The sequence below is a fragment of the Geospiza fortis genome, unplaced genomic scaffold (genome assembly GCF_000277835.1).
Source record: "Geospiza fortis unplaced genomic scaffold, GeoFor_1.0 scaffold40, whole genome shotgun sequence".
In the NCBI taxonomy this organism is placed as follows: Eukaryota; Metazoa; Chordata; class Aves; order Passeriformes; family Thraupidae; genus Geospiza; species Geospiza fortis.
The window spans coordinates 12,483,155-12,503,229 of NW_005054297.1; the positions used below are offsets into that span (position 1 = coordinate 12,483,155).

Below are 20,075 nucleotides of genomic sequence, written 5' to 3' on the forward strand. Positions count from 1 at the left end.
TTTGCCCTATATGGTGCCCTTTTTGAGCTCTAGAAAGAAGTGGCATCTAGCAGAGAACTAGATTATGTGTTATGCTGCACTGTGACTTAACCAGCAGCAGCTACATTACTCCTGAGGCTTCACTCCAGAGCTGCAGCAGAAGCAAAGGGACAGCAGGGCACATCTCTGTGGTTCAAAGCATGTGGCCATTGCCGTGCTGAAGTTGTTCTTCTTACAACTATTGATCAAGGGTTAACTACTTTGATGTTGATCAGCCAAGAGACAGAGCATTTGTGGTAGATGTGTGGAGCACAAACTTGCTTGCAAACTTTGTGGAGTTTGCAGTGCTCAGTTCCCTTCCCGTGTTTTTCTACCGCAATGGCTGACAAAGGACGTCATCAGGATGGTGGAATCAAAGCAACTACAGGATGCCACTGCTTCTCAGGATTTTGCTGTACTACTAAGGAAAGACTAGTGGTGAAGAGTCCTTGCGGCAAAGTCTCCAGGAGGAAATCTGACTTTGGGAAAGAGTGAGACTTATGAAATTTCAGGCTCACATAAAGTGCCAAAGAGAGAAAGACAAATACATAAGCTAGATGGCAACTTTAGTAGACCACATTTTCCAGCAGTTTTTCACTTTTGATGCTTCATCATCTCATGGTTCATGCCCATTTTCTCTTTGAAGCCAGTGTTGTTCTTTTGGGTGTGCTCTTGGGTTCAAAAAGCCACTCCGTAACATTTTTGGTCAGAGAGAGGCATGTCTACCAGTCCTTCAGTCACAGAGAGGCTCTTTTTCCTTTACATGCCTGTCAATTCCTCTTTGTCCCTTCATTTCTCAGAGGATTCTGCCAATTTAGTCACTGAGCATTTTCTTTGTTTATTTCTCTTCCCTCACTTGCTGTGGGCAGAGATAACACTCTTAAGAGGGAACCCTGTGAATGAGAGAAAAATTGCAGTCATTCTTCATTATCTGGTTTTCCTATCAGCAAATGTGTTGGTTTTCCTTTCTCCATAGCTTTGGCCCAGTTTTGAGAGATTTTGGGAGTGATAATTCCATTGTACCACTGAAAGTAACTAAACAGTGGAGTGTAATAGAGACCTACCATAAAATACTCTTTCTTGCAGTAAATATTGTTGTCTTGAAGGTGAAGGCCAGTTCAATGTCAGCCACTGGGTTGTGTTTTGTTGCAGTAAATGTGAGGATGTTTCCTAGCCGTGCCACAGTTTTGAGGAGACCTTGTGTCAAGAAGCAAAAGCACCATATCAACATAGCAACAGGTTTGGACACTGGTGCAGGGTACTATCAGCTATGTCATGTCTGTTATAGACAAATGCCACCCTAGGGAAAGGTGCTTGCCCAGTGGGGTTATGGAACAGATCATGTTGAGTGTGATCACAAGGCACATACAGGACAACCAGGGGATCAGGCCCAGCCAGCACAGGTTTAGGAAGGGCAGGTCCTGCCTGACCAACCTGATCTCCCATTTATGACCAGGTGACCCATCAGGTGGATGGGAAGGGCTGTGGATGTAGTCTGCCTGGACTTCAGCAAAGCCTTTGATACTGTCTCCCATGGCATCCTCCAGGAAAAGTAGGCAGCTGATGGCTTGGATGGGTGCACTCTTTGTCAAAAACTGTATGGACAGCTGGGCCCAGAGAGTGAATGGTGTCACATCCAGCTGGTGGCAGTCCTTAGTGGTGTTTGCCAGGGCTCAGTACTGGGCCCAGTCCTGTTCCATATCTTTATCAGTTATCTGGATGAGGGATTCAAGTGCACCCTCAGCAAATCATGGATTACACCAGGCTAGGTGGCAGTTGATCAGCTGGACGGCAGGAAGGCTCTGCAGAGGGATCTGGACAGGCTGGATCAATGGGCTAAGAACAGCAGTGTGAGGTTCAACAAGACCAAGTGGTGGGTGCAGCACCTTGGTCACAACAACAGTGACCCCTGCAGTGCTACAGGCTGGGGGAAGAGTGTCAGGAAAGCTGCCCAGCAGAAAAGGACCTGGGGGTGCTGGTCAGCAGCAGCTGAACATGAGCCACATGTGCCCAGGTGGCCAAGAATGTCAATGGCATCCTGGCCTGTGTAAGTGATAGTGTGGCCAGCAGGACCAGGGCAGTGATTGTCCCCTGTACTGGTGAGGCTGCATCTCAAATCCTGTGTCCAGTTCTGAGCCCCTCATGAGAAGGACATTGAGGTGCTGCAGCGAGTCCAGAGAAGGGCAATGGAGCTGGTGAAGGGTCTGGAGAACAAGTCCTATGAGGAGTGGCTGAGGGAGCTGGGGGTGTTTAGCCTGGAGAAAAGGAGGCTTGGGGTGGACCTTATTGCCCCCCACAACTCCCTGGAAGGAAGCAGTAGTTGGGTAGGGATTGATTTTTTCTCCCAGGTAACAAGTGGCAGGATGAGAGGACATAGCCTCAAGTTATGCCAGAAGAGGTTCAGGCTGGACATTAGGAGGAATTTTGTCAATGAAAGGGTGTCAGTTATTGGAATGGGCTGTCCATGTAGGAGGTGGAGTCATCATCCCTGGAGGTGCTCAAGAAATGACTGTTTGTGGCACCTGATGCCATGGTCTAGTCAACAAGGTGGTGACTGGTCAAAGATTGAACTTTATGATCTCAGAGGTGTTTTCCAACCTAAATGATTCTGTGATTCTTTGATTTACAAGATATTGTAGTCTCAACAGGAAGGTACAGTCAAAATACCAAGCAGTTTTGAAAGCACTCTAGAATACAGGGAATCTGGGGTTTTACCCACAGCTTTAGAATATTATAGCAATTTTCATTATAAACATTGCCCAGCACAACATGAAATATCTGTGCACAAGCTATGTGCACAAACAAAACATATAACCACGTAACAAAACATTTGTTTTGTTACGTTGTTATAATCTAGATTTATGGAACAGCAATTATCTATATGTATCACTTGTCCTTTCCTTGATCACCATCTCCTCTGAAAAGTCCCATCTAGGAACTTCCCTTTCTGGACTAGGAAGCCAGTGTTTCCAAGTGGGAGGATATAGCTTTTACTGCTGGGTGGCTGGGAAGGGCCAGGCCCTGACCTACCATGGTTATAACCTTCGCTGGTCTAGCTTGGATTAATCTTCTTGGGGATGCAGGGTGATTTCCACCATGGTAACTTTTTATCCTTTCAGTGTGAACTGTTGTCAGTTGATGCCAGATTTTCCTTTGGCATGCAGCTGTGTCACCCGACATTTTGGGATTTTCATATCCACAGTCTAGCAGGAGTCACAAATGAATGCTAACTCCATGTAGGAAAAAGAAACGGGGGAAATAGTTTATCAAACACTCAGGTTATTGATATGCCAGGAGTAAAACCCACAAGATTTTGCAAGGAACACTAATATAAGTTACTGATTTAACAAAAGGTAAAAGAAGTGTGTATCAGGCTAAATTAGCCTTCAAAAATCCATAGACCTCTCTAAAGCTACCAGACCTATAAACTTGCAAAGAGTTTGCAAGATTTCTTTAGTAAGTGGTGGGCCTGCTTGACCACAATGTTTGGTAAAATCATATAACCACACACATTTGTCAAACCTTTCTTTCCTCTTTCTCTATGCTATGGTGTACTGCTGCAGTGCAACTTGCCACAAACAAAGGAGTTAGTTATTAAAAACAGGGCCCTGTTCAGCACAGTGCAGCCTGATTTGAGTGGCGGCTTGATGTGCTAATGTAATAACATGACAGGAAAGTAACGTGAACATATAACATGGAAGAGAACATAAAGAGTCTTCATTTAGTTGCACATTTTACCTGGCATCCAGGGTCAGAACAGTAGTGCTAAGGAGTACACCGAAATTCTTTGCCAGTCCTGGTACAAAGAACAGCTGTCTAAAAAGACAAGGATGTGGATTAGTATGCTGAGATGTTCAGATCTGGTGATTGTCAGTTTGTGCTCTCCGAGTCTCTAGATACTTCTCAGAGGACCCCTAGGAAGTAACCAAGAAGGACCACAGTAGGATTCACTCTCTAAGGATCTTTAGATCTGAAAACTACTGCCCTGCCAGCTAACGTAGTCAGTGTGGACTGTCTGAAGCATGCAGCTACCAGGAGCTGTGGGCAAAGACTGTCTAGGTGACACTGCAGGGCAGCCTCAGACACTGTGATAACATCATATGTGGCTTAGCATATGCTGCTGCTAAGGAAACAGTAAGTCTGCTTGAAGAGCCAACTCAGATTTCAAAAGCAAGTTTAGCCTTTAGATATGGGTGGCAAAGCAAAATTTAACCAATTAATATGGGTGATCAGTGAACAGAATCTGAGCTCAGCAAAACTGGGATTTCACATCTGACTTTAGTGGCGTTACACCAAGTTTACAGGGAAAATGCTGAAAGGAAATGTTGTGTCAAGATGTGATCTGTTGAACTGGAATATATTATGGAAAAGTAGGTGTCAATGCATAATTTTAGCTTGTATATAAAGTATTATGTAAGACTGAGTAAGGTTAGAAAGCAAAGCAAAAATGCAAACAACTTTTCTCTCTCAAGAAACCTCCATTTCTGAGAGGGTTGTATTACTGTATATATAACCATGTTACACTGATTTAATTATAAGAAGCAGCTGAACCACATTGATTAGAAGGCTATCACGCAAAATCCCCAAGAGAAGGTCAGATTCTGATTGTGATATTATCATAGCTGTGTTCCTAGTTAAATTATTCTGAATTTACAGGTAGGTCAGACTATGGTTTTACTTATGGAGCTTTAGTGTATTTGGCATTCCCTAACACAATTCCAAAATAAAATATACCATGCATCCAGTTGACAATAAAAGTTCACTTCAACAAATAGAATCAGTAGTATGGCAGTAGCCTTCAGTCCAAGCATGACTCTAATTTCTGCCCTTATCAGGCTGGCATCCCAGTAATGACAATTCAGAGTAAATCCACTGTGATAATCTCATACATGACCTTACTACTATTTTAGAGTGAATTTGACATTCTACACTCCCTCTAAAACCCATTTTCCAGCCTTCATTGACAGACACTAATGTTACAAACTTTCAAAACAGTTGCAGCAAGTAACATTTGTTTTGTTATTAAAGAATTTGCAACTTCATGTTAGAAAGTTTTATTTAACTGATGATCACTTTTCAAGTTATATTTACTGATTAAATGAAGTAGGGACATAAAATATAATTTTTTTTCCTAATTCAACCCCTGTGAATGTGCATTGCTGTGAATAAAGCTGAGTGAAGATAAATGTTGCATCCTTCACAATGTCATGTCTACAGCTATGGTCTTGCTGAAAAAATTGCCTTCATTGTTCCTAAAAGGCGTTAATATTGAAGTATAGAAAGAGTTAGGGACCCTCAAGTGTCATAAAGAGGGAATTTCCACTTCATTGCTGTTTCCTTGCAACCTCCTGAAGGTACAGTCCAATATTCCAGCAATTTTTCAAGTCCAACATGGTCTGCAGATATGGTGTTTAACAGGTGTATGTGTATGTGCATGTATAAACACAGAGATAAACACACGGGCATGGTTGCTCACACACACACACTATTAGCAAATACACCTAAAGAAAGACAAGTTAAAACAACACAATATGGTTCATCACTTTGAAATATGGCAATATGAACAGACCATAACCCTAGTCTTCCCAAATCAACACTCCTCTCTGCTTCATTGGACATTGTCATAAATCCAATATTTTCAGAGAACTATTTAGCTATTTACTTATTTCTTTGGAAAAAAAACATTAATTGTCAAGAGCACTAAAAGCTTTGGGTTTTTTTTAATAATAATTAGATTCCTTGGACAAACCCTAATGTTTTTCTCAAAATTTTCTTGCCAAAATGCTTTTGAGAAAGGAAGAAGTCTTTAGGTCTCTTGCCTCGTGTGTTTCTTTGTTCTAATAGCCAGGCCTGCCACTAGCAGGAGATGCCTGTGCCATGACTGTGAGTGGGCTGACACATTGCTATCTACCCTCACATTTGGCTTGCAAACAATACCAGGAACTGAGCCCATAGAAAATATCTCACTCTCACCAGCCTGCCACATTGTTTGAGCTGGGAAATTGAGACAAACTGCTACATTCTCAGTTAAAAATAAGAGACCTTTGAATTTTCCCTGTACTCTGATCTTTCCACTAAGGGTTGACTTTTGTCATTTTGGCACATCTCCTGAGGTCTGAATAGAGCTTAGCTTTTATGTAGGGCTTTCTGTACTTAAAGAATTGTGCAGCAGTGGAACAGGTTCAGACCTGTTAACAGAGGAAGTGCAAAATATATTTTATTGAACCAGACACCAGCATCCTACTGTGCCCTAATGTGCAGCTTTGGTTGTGATGGGGGAAGATGTCTTAGCCCAAGACAGTTCCCTTCTCCTGGAGAAAGCCTAAATGTGGCTCATATTTAGCCCTAGAGCGCCACTGACTTCAGCCACACTTGGGCTGAATCTGTTCCATGTATTCTTTTGATTTTGCATCCTCCATCAATCCCTCATGACAAGTGACTCAGCCTTTCCACCAAGGAACAAAGGCATTTAGAAGGTTACAGCTCATTCCAAAGATTGTTTCAAGATGAAAATGATAAAATCAGTTAAACTGCATGTGTACAAAGTACAATACTGCAAGGAGCCAGGGATTTTTACAGAGAAGGATACATACAGAAGGTAACTTCTAATAAAATGTACATGTTCTGCTGTGCTTATTATTGTCAAGCCCTCAATAAACAGATTTTTATGATGGTAACTACATATTCAGCTATTATATCTCCTTTTTAATTTTGGGAGAGAAATATAATTGTTTAAAAGTATTAAAAATTTGATATTCTACCTGGCACCAAGGTAGAATATTTCTATTGCTATTTTACTTATCATATTCTAATACCTCAGCTTAACATTTTGATTGAAGTCAAATACATACACACACACAGAGAAATACATGTCAGTGAACACTTGCAACATGGTATGTGTACTGACACTCATAATTATTACATGCATTAACAAAACCCAACACTAAATCTTGTAATTTTGCAACTTACCTGAATTACAAAGGCACCCAAGGGATACTGATGCTACAAGTTTTTAATTCCCACTGATAATAGGAATAAATAGGGAGTATAAGATCAGGTTTTGGTTATAGTAAACCATCAATGCATGGCTTATTCATGTATTGTTTGCACTGGGAATGTTCAGACTGTGTAGAACTGCAACTTGAATGTGGAGGAAGCTGGAAAACCTGCTCATGGGGCACTGTTCTTTGACTTGCATAGTTCTTCCTCCCCAGTGTTTACCCTTGTTGCTGTCTAAAATCACATCTGGTTTCATCTGGGTGAGCCAAACAAGACACCTCCTGACCTATACTTAAGGTATCACTATTTCCTTGGCCATTTTAAGGTTCTGTCTCCTAAACTTCTCTGAGTGTATTTTAATGTTTCTTCACTGTGACATGTTCTGAGTAATCTCCATAAGGTCTCAGCTTAAACAGTTTCAAAAATATTTCGAGCCAGGCTTTTCTCTTCATTTTTATTCAGCAGCTCATAAACCTGTAGTTACTGAAGAAATTCCTCCTACTCTTTTAAGTACCTTGCCTTTGTTGCCTTAGACTTCTGTTAATTAAGACTTTGTTTTATGGCAGTTCAGTCCAGATATTTTATTTTGGTCACAAGTGTATTTCATTAATTAGTTCTTGTCTTTGGACATAACCATTAACAGAAATAATAAATGCACCAGTCCCTAATCCAGTTACATAAACCATCCACTATAGCCAGGGCAGTTTCCTTGAAGTACAGTAATTGCTGTTGCTCATTGGCTGGTTTCTTTCCTCTGATTTTCCTGCATCATCACACTGATTTCCATATAACACCATGTCAGTCACTTTACTGAAATCAATATGGATTTGCTTTATTGCAGTTGTCTAAAAACATTGTGTATTTTAGCAAATAAAAATACAAGTTGATCTGTCACAATCTATCTTTGGCAACTGTTTCCAATTTTTATCTGCTTTCATAGCTGTTTTTTTCACAAAAACGTTGAGTCTTTACAGACAACTGAAATCATCACAATGCACTTTGGTGCATCACTTTTTTTCCCTTAAATACTACTACTTCACTTTTTAGTCTTTTAATCATACGGCATTGTTTTCTGTTTCAGTAAAACCCTTACTGCTGGATTTATTATCTCTGCTACTGAGCCTCCTTGACAGGCAAGCTCTCTTCCCTTCATTTTCACCTCACACATAATTTCTTTCCACACCCATTCTCATGAACTTCTTTGGGTTTAGCTCTGTGCACTTCAGCATTATCATTACTCATGCTGAGCCAAATAATCAAGTAGTTTGGGGTGGGACCTTAATTATCTTTAATTGTAACCACATCCATGATTTATAAGGCATCCACTCCTTCTTTGTTGTTTATATGGCCAAGGTACCTTTTACTATTTGCTTAAATTTCTTTTGCAGCCTCTTCCTAAGCTTGACTTTTGACATTTTCACATGCCTTTTGTCTGGCAAGACATTTTTTCATTTTCTGTTCCTTGTAGACTCACTCTTTACATTATAAAGTTCAGGGTTTCCCAGTTAATTGTGAATGGAGCTATTTCCATATTTTTTTCCCTTTGGGATACACGCTGAAGATAATTTCTGGAGCGCTTGGGCTTAAAGGAATTCCAGTTGCCTTCCACAGTTATCTGACTGAGCCATTCTGGCTTCAAATCAGCTGAGTAGCACAAATATTTTTAAATTAATAATTCAGCTAGTTATATTCTGCAGAGCTTGACTTACCCTTGAGTAGTTCTATTAGGTGTACTAGAGAAAAACAAAGCACGTAAAAAAAACAGAAGTTGGAGCAAAACTGCTCCAAACTAAGATCTTAAAATCTAAACGGAATAATAACAGAAACAGAAGAAATACAAATACATTATACATGCAGGAGCATGAATAATGACACAGACCATTTTATCAGGCTGGTTTTTCTAATTTTTAGTAGTCTCTAAAATGTCTGTAAAGTAAAGCAAAACCAGAGGAAAATAAATAAGATTTGTGGTACTGTATACCTTAAAGGATGATCTTGCTGTTGTAGTCATTACTGAAATAGAAAAAAATCCCAGTCTGCTTGGTGAATGTTGTGATAATATTAGAAGGGAAGCAAATAATTCAGTAGGGAAATAATGGAATACATTTGTCCTGATTTTTTTTTACATCAAATTGTTTATCAAGATCCACCTGCAGTTGAGCAGCTGAATCTCTGTATCAAGCCTACGGACTTATGGTGAGTGACCTGTCATATCAAGACCAGACTACTTTCCTTTGACTTTGCTGAGAGCCACGATGAGAGGGCCATTTGTCTGCAAGCCCTTCCAAGGAGTCTCCTGCCCCCCTTCCTGGACAGCCTGCTCTTGTATTCCAGTGTGATTTATAAACAATATTTTCCCAATTTGCTTCTCATTTACAAACCCTATAATATTCTTGCAGTGGGAAATGTAATGATAGTCCTTCTTGTGGACTTCAGCAAAAAGGTATGCATTTAATTAGGCCCTGGAAAACATGCTTTGGGAAACAAATTAATTTTAATTTTCTTTTCGTTTCCCTGCAGGGTCTTTCCTTTCACTTGTCCTTGCTGATAGAGGGCACAGTGACTAACTCAGCTCCTCACTGAGGTTAGCTCATTTACTTGAGCAGCAGGGACCACAGAGGGAATGTTTTAGCCAGTCCTATGAATTATTTGTTATTTTACCCCTGCTGGGTAAAATCAGCCCTCATTTGATATATAAAAAAAATTACCATACAAGAATCGAAAAGAAAACGTCATGACACTGCATTAAATAATACAGGTCTTGAAGAAAAGAAGATCAGTAAGTGCTGGGACTGATTACGCCATAGGATTTCCTTCATGGCATCCTGCAAATACAGGGAACTCCTTCCACTGTGGAATGTGCAGGGTGTCCTCTCCAAGTGCTCCCAAAATGAGGGCAGGAAAATGTCAGTGCAGAGGCCAGGGCACACACACACACCTGTGCTACCTCCTCACTGCACAGGGACGGCAAGAGCCGTCCCACGAGAAACTCTCCGCACACATTTGTCCCCTCTCTGAGCCACCTCCTCAGGAGTGAGCCCTGGGCCACCAAAGCCATGACCGAGGTGTCTTGCCCTCAAGACCTCTGAGAGAGGGTGGCAGGAGTCCCGGGGCACCAGCTTCTCCCTGGGAACGCTCCGGTTACAGGCTCAGACTCAGGCACAACGTGGTGTCACTAGATGGCGATGGATACCTTCGATACTGTGCAAAATAGCCAAAAGCTTTCTCAAAAGAGAACAGGGAAGAGAAAAAAAGATCAGAAGTTGCATTATACAGTGATATGCCACATCTCAAATAACATATTCTCGTTTTCTCTCCAGACTCAAGTACCAACGTAGTATCTTAGGCTTCTTTGGTAATTCTTTTGTTTGCATACAGTATCTTGGTTACTTATGGTCACACATTTTCCTTTCTTGATTGCAAACCTCAATTACTTTTGTCAGCATTAGCATACTGTTTTCAGACAGAGGCAGAGCCTTGTTAAATACAAGCCATTAATAAATCGAGCATAAACGTAATTTAATTGCAAAGTTTTGTCTATGCAATGTGAATACCCTCTCTCTCTCCTATTCAATAACATTTTTTTCTGCAAATCTAAGCAAAAAGACATTTAAAACATACTACCTTTTCCCGCATGCAGCATTTCAAACTTTCAACACATTTGAAGGTTCCTGACTTTCCAAGTACTTTGCATTCTGAAGATTTGGTGCTTTATCACGCTAAAAAGTGCAGAGGGAAAACTGTTCTAAAAACTTCTTGAGTGCAATGAAGTCTTCTTCCTTCCAGCCTTGGCCTGTTAATAAAGCCATGTTGGGAGAGCAAATTTAGGAACTTTTCTTTGAATGACAGAACAGAAGATTGCTTCATATGGGTGGAGACATGTAAGGTTTCACTCACTGTTACCCAAGCGATTAAAATCACTGCACTCGCAACTGAACATCAATCATGAATCTTCTTGACAACAAAAAATCCTTTCCCAATGTTCTGAGTCACCACAATGTCAATTCAATTTCCATGTCACCACAGCATTTAAAGTGTGTTGAACTCAGCAGTTTTTTAAAGAGCAACTAAGCTATTTCCAAGTGATTGATAAACATGAAATACTGGTAGCTAATGCCATGACAAAACTGAATTCCTTTCCTTTCCTTTCCTTTCCTTTCCTTTCCTTTCCTTTCCTTTCCTTTCCTTTCCTTTCCTTTCCTTTCCTTTCCTTCCCTTCCCTTCCCTTCCCTTTCCTTTCCTTTCCTTTCCTTTCCTTTCCTTTCCTTTCCTTTCCTTTCCTTTCCTTTCCTTTCCTTTCCTTTCCTTTCCTTTCCTTTCCTTTCCTTTCCTTTCCTTTCCTTTCCTTTCCTTTCCTTTCCCTTCCCTTCCTTTCCCTTCCTTCCTTCCTTCCTTCCTTCCTTCCTTCCTTCCTTCCTTCCTTCTCTTTCTTCTCCTCAAATTATATTGTAAGCAGACTAAAAAATTCCAATCAATGCCTTAGCAAGTATCTTGTTCTGTCTAAATAATTTCAATTTGGCTAGGTTTAAGCTTGCTCAGCTAAATTTTGTTATGTGCCTTGTAACTTGATAAGGAGAACAACGTACTGATCATGGGTCTATCATCCACGATACTGTCAGCAGAAAACACTTTAAAAAAATTATTTATAAAGACTTTTGAAGTGTATTTATGCAGAGCTCACTGCTAAAGTTTTTAGGGGATGGGTACTGCAGATGTGTGCAGAGACACTGACTACATTCTTTAGTTTCCAAACTCCAATCTAAAGGGCTAAACATTGTTGGTGCTGTCTCACCACTGACGAGCCTGATGTACTCAGAGGTGTCTTTTATAAATAACTGAAGTTACAATGTCGGTTCTTTTTGTGGAACCAGAGTAACAGTTCTGACTTTAATTCTGAAAGGAACATATTATGACAGGAACATGCTTCTTCCACTCTGTATTCAATGTCTGCACGTGCTATATAGTGTAATGATAAACAATACTTTATATTTTGTCAAAGGTTTAGCTAAACACTGCCTAACACACACATGTGTGGGCCTGCTGAACACCTCCTTTTAGAAGTCTGGCAGGCAACAACCCTTCTGCAGGAGAATAAACAAAGCGGCTTAAAAATCAGTCCAATTTTCCAGATATCAAGTTAAATATTTACAACAAATGTTAACTTCCCACCATGCATCTGCCCATCTTCATGTACTATTCCCCATGAGGGACTGTCCTCCCAGGTGACAAGTGAAATCAAGGTTTCAAAGTCAGATTCTAACAGTTTTGACAGATATAAAGACAAAAATTCAGCAAATCACCACTGTGAGAAACTAACCATAGGGCTGTCCATGCTAGAGAGCTTAAAGATCAGCAAAACAAGGCTCCTGGTGGCCTTTTTCTAGGATCCACTTGTCAGAAGGATGTGTATTGAATTATTTGAGTGACATGAGAGCCTTGCTCAGAGTTCCTTTCCTTTGAGAGACTGCTCCTCATTTCCTCTCATCTCGTGAGTTTAGAACCTGCCCCAAGTCAGACAAGAGAAGCACCCATGCATGTCCTGAGATCTGGAAATAGTGCTGTGGAAAGGCTGCTTTTCCTCCCTCTCTGTGAAAAGGGAAAACACAGCGTGGGTGCAATCACAGCTGTTCACAAAAAACTCTGCAACAGATCCAATTTCACACACAGAGGAATTTCTCTTGCTCTTGTGACACAGTGGAAAGGTTTCATTTTTGTGGCATTACTATCAATTAATACTATTTCTGTATAATCACCCAGGGGCCTCTGCTTGGGTGTGGTCTCACATCTGGCCAGAGCAAGCCTGGAATATGAGGAACAAGAAGGTCATGGAAACCTATTATTGCCCTGGTATTTCATAGGAAGCTTATGGACCAAGCCCTGCTGCTCTTCAGTTCCCAGCACATGAGAAGGGCACTCACAGCACAGGAATGAATGAGAAAGCAGAATCATGGCTCTTGCTATTCATAGCACAGTCTATGGTGACTGTTAAGCAGTGACTCCCTTTGTTCATTTAATTTCTGCCCTTACTCTTTGTAATAATAGCAGATGATTCAGCAGTTCTGAAGCTTTTTTCTGGGACTTTTTTCTCACTTTCCTCTCCCTTTGTCCACACACACCTGCAGGGAGTGTATCTTGTGGGGAGAAAAAATTGCTACAGCTGCTGGCAGCAAAGTAATGGTGTCAGCAGGGGACAGAAGGTTGGAGTAGGAAATCTGGGGGACAGACAGACCATAAAATGAACTGGGGGAAGAGGAAGGGAGAAGGAAGAGGAAGCAGAGGAGAGGCAGGATGCAGGCAGTGCACTGACCACTAAAGAGCTCTCAGAGGTGCCCCATCACCTATCAGAGGAGGCCCCTAAACATGACAGAATCACCAGGAACAGCTGCAGTTTTGGCAGCAGCTCCCAGGAGCCTGGATCTCTCTGTGGTCCTGGTCCTCCTCTGCACTGCCTGTCTGCATCTCCTGGCAGAGCCCTTTGTCACAGCCCCACTTCACACTCTTGTCACACTCCCAGTTCCAGCCCCGAGTCCCATCCTGATCTCAGTAGTTGCACTATAGAAAGGATTAAACTCCTCCTGTTGCTACCACAAAAGCATGATTAATTCAAATGACTGAGGGTTTCTCATGTCACTGATGTTTGGCCTGAGGATAGTTATAGAAGAAGAAAGAAGTTATATTGCATGGTCCTGCTATAAATGCTCTGATTTGGAATAAAGTTCCCTGCATCGTTTAAGACCCACCAACTACTGAATCATCAGCAGTGTCACTCTAAGTATCAGAGTCATGGAAGAAGATCCTTAATGTAAAAAACCTTTCTATTATAGTTTTCTTGGCCTTTTGGTAGGACTGTAAATTCTGTTGATAAGTAACTGTTCTCACAGAATATATCTGATTTCCTTAAGGCACTTGACTTTGTACCACATCATACAGACGCAGAGAACGAGCTGGATTTACAAACTGATTTACAGACCAGTCTCTAAGGAATTATGATAGTCATTAATGTAGTGCCAGTGAGCAGAGTGCCAAAGGTCTCAGCTCATGGGCCAAAACCGTTTAGTAGTTCTATAGCTGTGAGAATTATACAAAATCTGTGGCAAAATCTGCTGCTGATAAGAAGTTTGCTTCATTTGCAGATAATGAAGACATTACCATAAGAGTAATTAAATTGCTTTGTTGAAAGATACCAGCCCTGATGTATTTTGATGCAGTTAAACACTTAAGGTGGTAATTGTTTTGGGAAAACAATGACATAAATTGCATGTATGGATCAAAGGCCTGGATTCTGGTGAGAAGCTAACAGTTAACAGTGCAAAACACCTCAGAATAAACCCTGAAATATTGCTATACATACAGGGAATGCAATCTTTGAATGTATATGGGGAGAGTGTTGTGTAAGGCAAGGAAGTGACCCAGTCCTGTAAGGATGCTGTAAACTCATGCCTGGCAGCCTCAACATGCCAACAGTCCATGCACCATACCTAACACAACCCAGATTGTGTGGCATTAAATGCCCCTAAACTTTGCAACTTCTCAGCACATCCCACAGGTCTGAGCACCTCCATCTTATTTTCCTTCTTCCCTTCTTGAGCCTGGTAAAAACTGCTCACAGCAGTGCCATCCACTGCAGACTCCAGCCATCCTCTCGCAGGCTTGCTGCAGTTCCTCCTCTCCCCAGCAAAAGCAGGCTCCAAAATGAAGGTGGTGAGTGGATGGCACTTGGGAAGAGGAAAAAATTGTGAAGGGGTGGCACTAAGGACACCGTCTCTCAGTGGTTCAGGGAAGGGGGACACAAAGCATCCCCACAACGCCAGCTGATGAAATTTGGAGACAATTCGTCACAAGACACAACACATCCCAAGAAACAGGACAGGAGGCAATGGGCAGAAAGTAATGCACAGGAAGTTCCACCTGACTATTAAGAACTTCCTTACTGCAACACATTGCCCAGTAAACACAATCCTGTGCCCTCTAGGATGACCCTGGCTTGAGCAGGGAGGTTGGACCAGATCAACAACTGTGGTCCCTTCCTACATCATCCATTCTGTGATTCTGTGACAAATCCCCAAGCACCACTAATTCCTTAAACCTAAAGGTGTAAGTTTTGCTATGGAAGGCAAAATCACCACAACCTTTAAAAGAACATGAATCTATTTATACAAAATGTAGACTCGAAGGCTGTTCAGTTCACACGTCCTTCATATACAGTAGGCCCAACACTTTCACCTAGGCCTTGGACCATGGGCAGCCTTGTATTCTCCAGAGGTTCTGAACGGTTTTGGAAGATATTCCGGGGCTTCCCATACAACTCCTGTCTGGGACCTGCGGTGCCCAAGACACGGGAGGCCAGGCCAGGCCAGGCCAGGCCAGGCCAGGCCAGGCCAGTGAAGAACGGCTGGGCCGGGCTGGGCCAGGCCAGGCCAGGCCAGGATGCTCCGTGCAGGTGAAGAAGGGCTGGGATGCAGCCTGGGCATGGGGCTGGATGGACCCTGAGAGCTGCAGGAGCAGGGATGAATTTCCCAGGCTGACTGTAGGGGTCATCAGCCCTCAGCTTTTACAAGCAGGGCCTGTCAGCTCCATCCTGCAGCCCTGGGGATGCTGCTGTCCCCACGGGCCACCCAGCACCCAGACAGACAGACAGAGGATAAACAAACCCGGGTTTGGCTGAAGGACACAAGCTCCAACCCAGGGCTTCCAGGCAGGAAGGGTTTCCCCCACAGCTGCATGGGGCAGGCTGGGGCAGCAGGAAAGCACCCAGCGCTTCTGCTCAGGGGACAGAAAGCAGCTCTGAGAGAAGGCAGTGGGGCAGGAGTGGGAGCAGAGCCTGTCTCTGGGGATGGGGACACTGTCTTGGGAGCTGGGAGGGGTGGATGGCCATGTGCCAGCCTTCCTCAGATGGGTCAGAATCGCTGAATCCCAGAATCACAGAATGCCAGAATCACAGAATCACTGATTCACTGAATCCCAGAGCCACAGAGTCACAGAATCACTGAATCACTGAATCCCAGAATCACACAATCCCAGAATCACTGATTCAGTGAATCCCAGAGTCACAGAATCACTGAATCTTAGAATCCCTGAATCCCAGAATCCCAGAATCCCAGAATCACAGAATCACTGAATCACTGAATCCCAGAATCACAGAGACGTACCGGAGCCTGCTGGGGAAGGGTGTTTCTCTTTCTGCACACGGCGGTGGAGCTCCCTGGAGGCCGCGGCTCTGCCCCGCTTGCTGCTCGGCCGCGGGGGGAGCGTTACTTGGGGGCACTCGGACACCGAGCGGGCTCCGGTGCTGCCGCAGAACGAGCCGTCAGTGTTTTCGGGAGTGCAGGCGATGGGGAGGCATTGAGAAACTTGTGGGAAATTGCTGGGTATTAGAATTGGCCCACAGGTACTGTTAGACTTCAGACATGCATCGAGCATCTTTAATGCCTCGATTTCTTTCAGCTGTAAAGGCGGCAAATGTAGCACTTTTTCATCTCATAAACGTGTTGCCCTTAGGCGTTCTAATGTATTGCTAATGATGTAGGATCACGGTTTCCCTTAGGTGGTTCCTCGTTATAAATGGACGGCTTACCCTGCTGCTCCAGCAGAAACAGCTGCATGTGGCTGTTTGCCTTGTCATTATTACACTTGAATGAGCTTCCACTGAGAATCAAGAAGACTTGGCTCTCTCCAAACATCACACTGGCTCCAGCTGTCGTTTTGAAGTTTCCTGTGACAGTTGTTGAGGGGCAGCCTCAGAGCTGCAGGAGGAATAGTGGGGAGAAGCACCGTGTCAGCACCATGTCAACAGAGAAATGCAAGGGAAGCGTGTACAGGGACAAAAAGTGCAAACTTTTGTTTAAACAGACATGCAAACTGTCTTGCAACAGAACTGATTGTGGGTCCATCTACAAAGGTCTCTGGAAGCAAACGTGCAGACAAATCTACAAAACAAACAAAACTGTCTTGCAGAGTTAGGAACGCCTTTAAAAATGCTGGAATGACTCCATGCATGAGCAATGTTTTAGTTGCTCAGGGAGGAGACAGTGTGTGTGCTTCCTTGGAGAAATCATTTGCCTGACATTCAGCCTGATCCCCTGGAGAAGTATGAGAGCATAAGTTTATTCTCATCCAACACTAAATTAACACAAGGCATCATTTCCCAGAAGATGAGTCTATGCAGGGCAGCTACTCTTATTTCTCACTGTATGCCTGGTAATCTACAAGGGCCTACAGCCCTTGATGGACATAGAATCTAGTAAATTTGCACAGCAAGTTTGGAGTGGCATGGCCAAATTTCTAAATGTCGTGAATTCTAGTGACAATAGATCTTACTGTTTTATACATTCATTCTAAATCAGGGGTAACACAATGAGTCTCTTAAGTGAAAGTGAATGTCCCGACAGAGTGTATGGTGACAGTGGTGGCATTAGTGCTGTGTTGTTGTTGACGTGGTTCTGGGCACTCACGGGGCAGCCGCATGGTTCGCTGAGCACTGCCCTTGCTGGTGTCAGGTGTTTGGCTGCCAGTTTCTGTGGCACCCTCATGTTGCTGTGCAAGTTCTGGTGCTCAAAAGACAGCAAAACTTACAGGCAGTCTTTTGCACATCTTCATTCCTTTACTAATATTTGGCAACTATAATGCTGAAGTGTTTTAGCTACTAATTTTCAATCTCAGGCATGAGACACTGACTGAGACACAAATGCATGAAACAAAAAAAGCAATTGTAAAAATTTACTAATTGTCACACATATCACAAAATATGGATATGTAGTTATTTTTTAAAGAGTGTTTTCCTGCTGTAGTTTAATATGCAATTAACCATAAACATAGTTAGGCTAGGTTGATGATTTTTTGTTCCAAAGTGTTTAATAAAAATGGAAATCAAGCTCCTGGAATTTCTAAAAACCTTCTAATTCAACCGTTGAGACACTAAATAGTCCAACCCCTTTTATGTTCATATGAAGGTAAGATGCCTTTGTATTTATGCATTTGATTCATGGAGGTTATTGCTCTTAATGAAGTTTGGAGTTTTCAGAGGGCTAGTGGAGCAATCTAAAAGAAACAAGCCTTTTTCTTTTAGGAGGGGTTGGTGTGAATAAGTGGGTTTCCATTAAACTGTTTCATAAAGATCCTGCTCCTAAGGCCTTGGTTATGCAAGGTCATTCATAATTTAATCAACTGAAAAGGTGAATGTGTTCAATGAAATTTAGGTCTCATGTGAACTCTTTGAGGTTCAAATGGATTGGATCACTACTGCTTAACCCAAAGTCCTGTTTAAAATATGGGATTATACACTGTCAAAATCAAATATCTCTTAGCAGAAGAGATAGAAACAAACTAAATTTAAATCCCTGTTTGTTCATAAAAAATTGATTCATCTTGCCTGTTTTGCTTGTCTACACATAGAAGTTAAGATTTGTCTTTACTTTTGATTTCAAAAGGACCTTGCTGTGGGCAATAATAGGTGTTAAAGGGTGCTGGTTATTGCAGTTCTTTTCTGTTTTGTGTAATACAGACATTTTCATACCCCATTATGAAATTGTCTGCAGTTTTGTCATGGCAGAATAAATATTTTTCTTAACTGTTAAAATTGTTTTACATTTAATGCTCACATGAGATTAGTGGCTGTGAATTTAAGACAGAACACCTGATACTGTGATTGAAATTGATACTAGAATGTGACATTTTTCTTTAAATCTACATTGTAGAGTTGATCAACTTATTTTTAGCTTTTAAAATGCATTTAGGTAAGTACAGAAGAGAAGTGTCAAGTGAAAAAGTAAGGAGAAGGTGCAACTATCAAGCAAGCAAAGGAACTTTAACACTAACACTGCTGTTTTAATAGCAGCATTAGCTATTAAAACATCCATACAGTATTAGTGAATTTTGTGATTGTTTATGTTTTTGCTTGATTGTTTTTTTTCTCTGTGGTTACTCGAATCCAGATTTGCTTCAAGTTTTAAACATTTTTGCATCAGACAATCTTCAAATTATGTGGTAAATGATTAAAAATATTTCAGTGAATTTAAATTGAGTTTGTCCACATGCTTCTGAAAGTTGTTTAATGTGCTGAAACTTTCTCCTGATAAGGTCCTGAAGGTTGCAGATGGGCACATCTGTACTTGCGCACTGTACTTAGCTCTGCACAGACCCATGGAGACTTTGCTTTAGGCCTGCTGATTATTTCCTCCAGTTATCAGCAACTTTCATAATCTACTCTATGGGTGTTCCTGTTTAGCTGTTATTGAACCAGATTGCATAAAATTTAATTTTTTTCAAGTTCAGTCTGAACGGGTCTTTTCTTACTTATTAATTGAAAAGACAATAGGGCAGAGGGGGTGACCAGAGTGGAGAAATCTTCAGAGAAGTGGTGTGCACCTCCTTGCCTGACTTGCTGGGTAAGGTTGGGTGTGGATGTGTTATCTGGATAACAGTGTGCAGGGTGGCTTGCCATGCTGCTTTTAAAAAGAGTTTATTGGGTCTTGAGTTTATTGCAGGATAAGTGTGCACACGTGGCCAATTACTGTAGATGAGTTACTGTGCTGTGAACCCACTGTAACTTCCTTTGTGGTAACTTGTTGCATGGTCTCCCAAACTAAGCTCTGTGAGAAGTTTTGTTTTAAATGTGAACAAAGCATGCAGTGCTTTTCTTCAAAATTTACTTGTAACATGTGCATAAGAGAGTATAGAGCTTGCTGTGTATCTATTTTGTACATGTAATTGCTCAGCAAACTTCAGAACAGTTGTGTCCTCTTTAGATGACAGTGCTATAAAAACCAGCCTAGCACCCATGCTTTCATATCAGCATAAAGTCTCCTTGGTAGGGTTAAAATAGCTGACAGTTGACTGACTTCATTTACAAACAAAAGGCAGTTATTGTGTATTTAAAATGGAATTATTGGTGGTTTTTTTACTAACTGAATAGCTAAAAGTAATGGTTTCAGTGTTTTTTAAGAGCTCAGACTGGTTGTGTATCCTGACTAGTTAAAATGGAAGGCACATACTTTTACTATTATACTCACTCTCGTTCAGCAGCTATTTCTAATTTGCACCTGTTGATAACAGTGCAAGTT

General features: G+C 41.8%; 1 protein-coding gene across 1 annotated transcript in view; it reads left to right on the forward strand.

Moving 5' to 3' along the window:
* Nucleotides 1-357: 357 nt before the first annotated feature.
* The window catches only part of SLAIN2 (SLAIN motif family member 2), a 49,582-nt gene continuing 29,864 nt past the window's right edge, over nucleotides 358-20,075 (forward strand). The window contains exon 1 of the mRNA XM_031055664.1: nucleotides 358-509. Within this exon, the coding sequence (XP_030911524.1) occupies nucleotides 358-509 (152 nt within the window). The remainder of the gene's footprint in view (nucleotides 510-20,075) is intronic.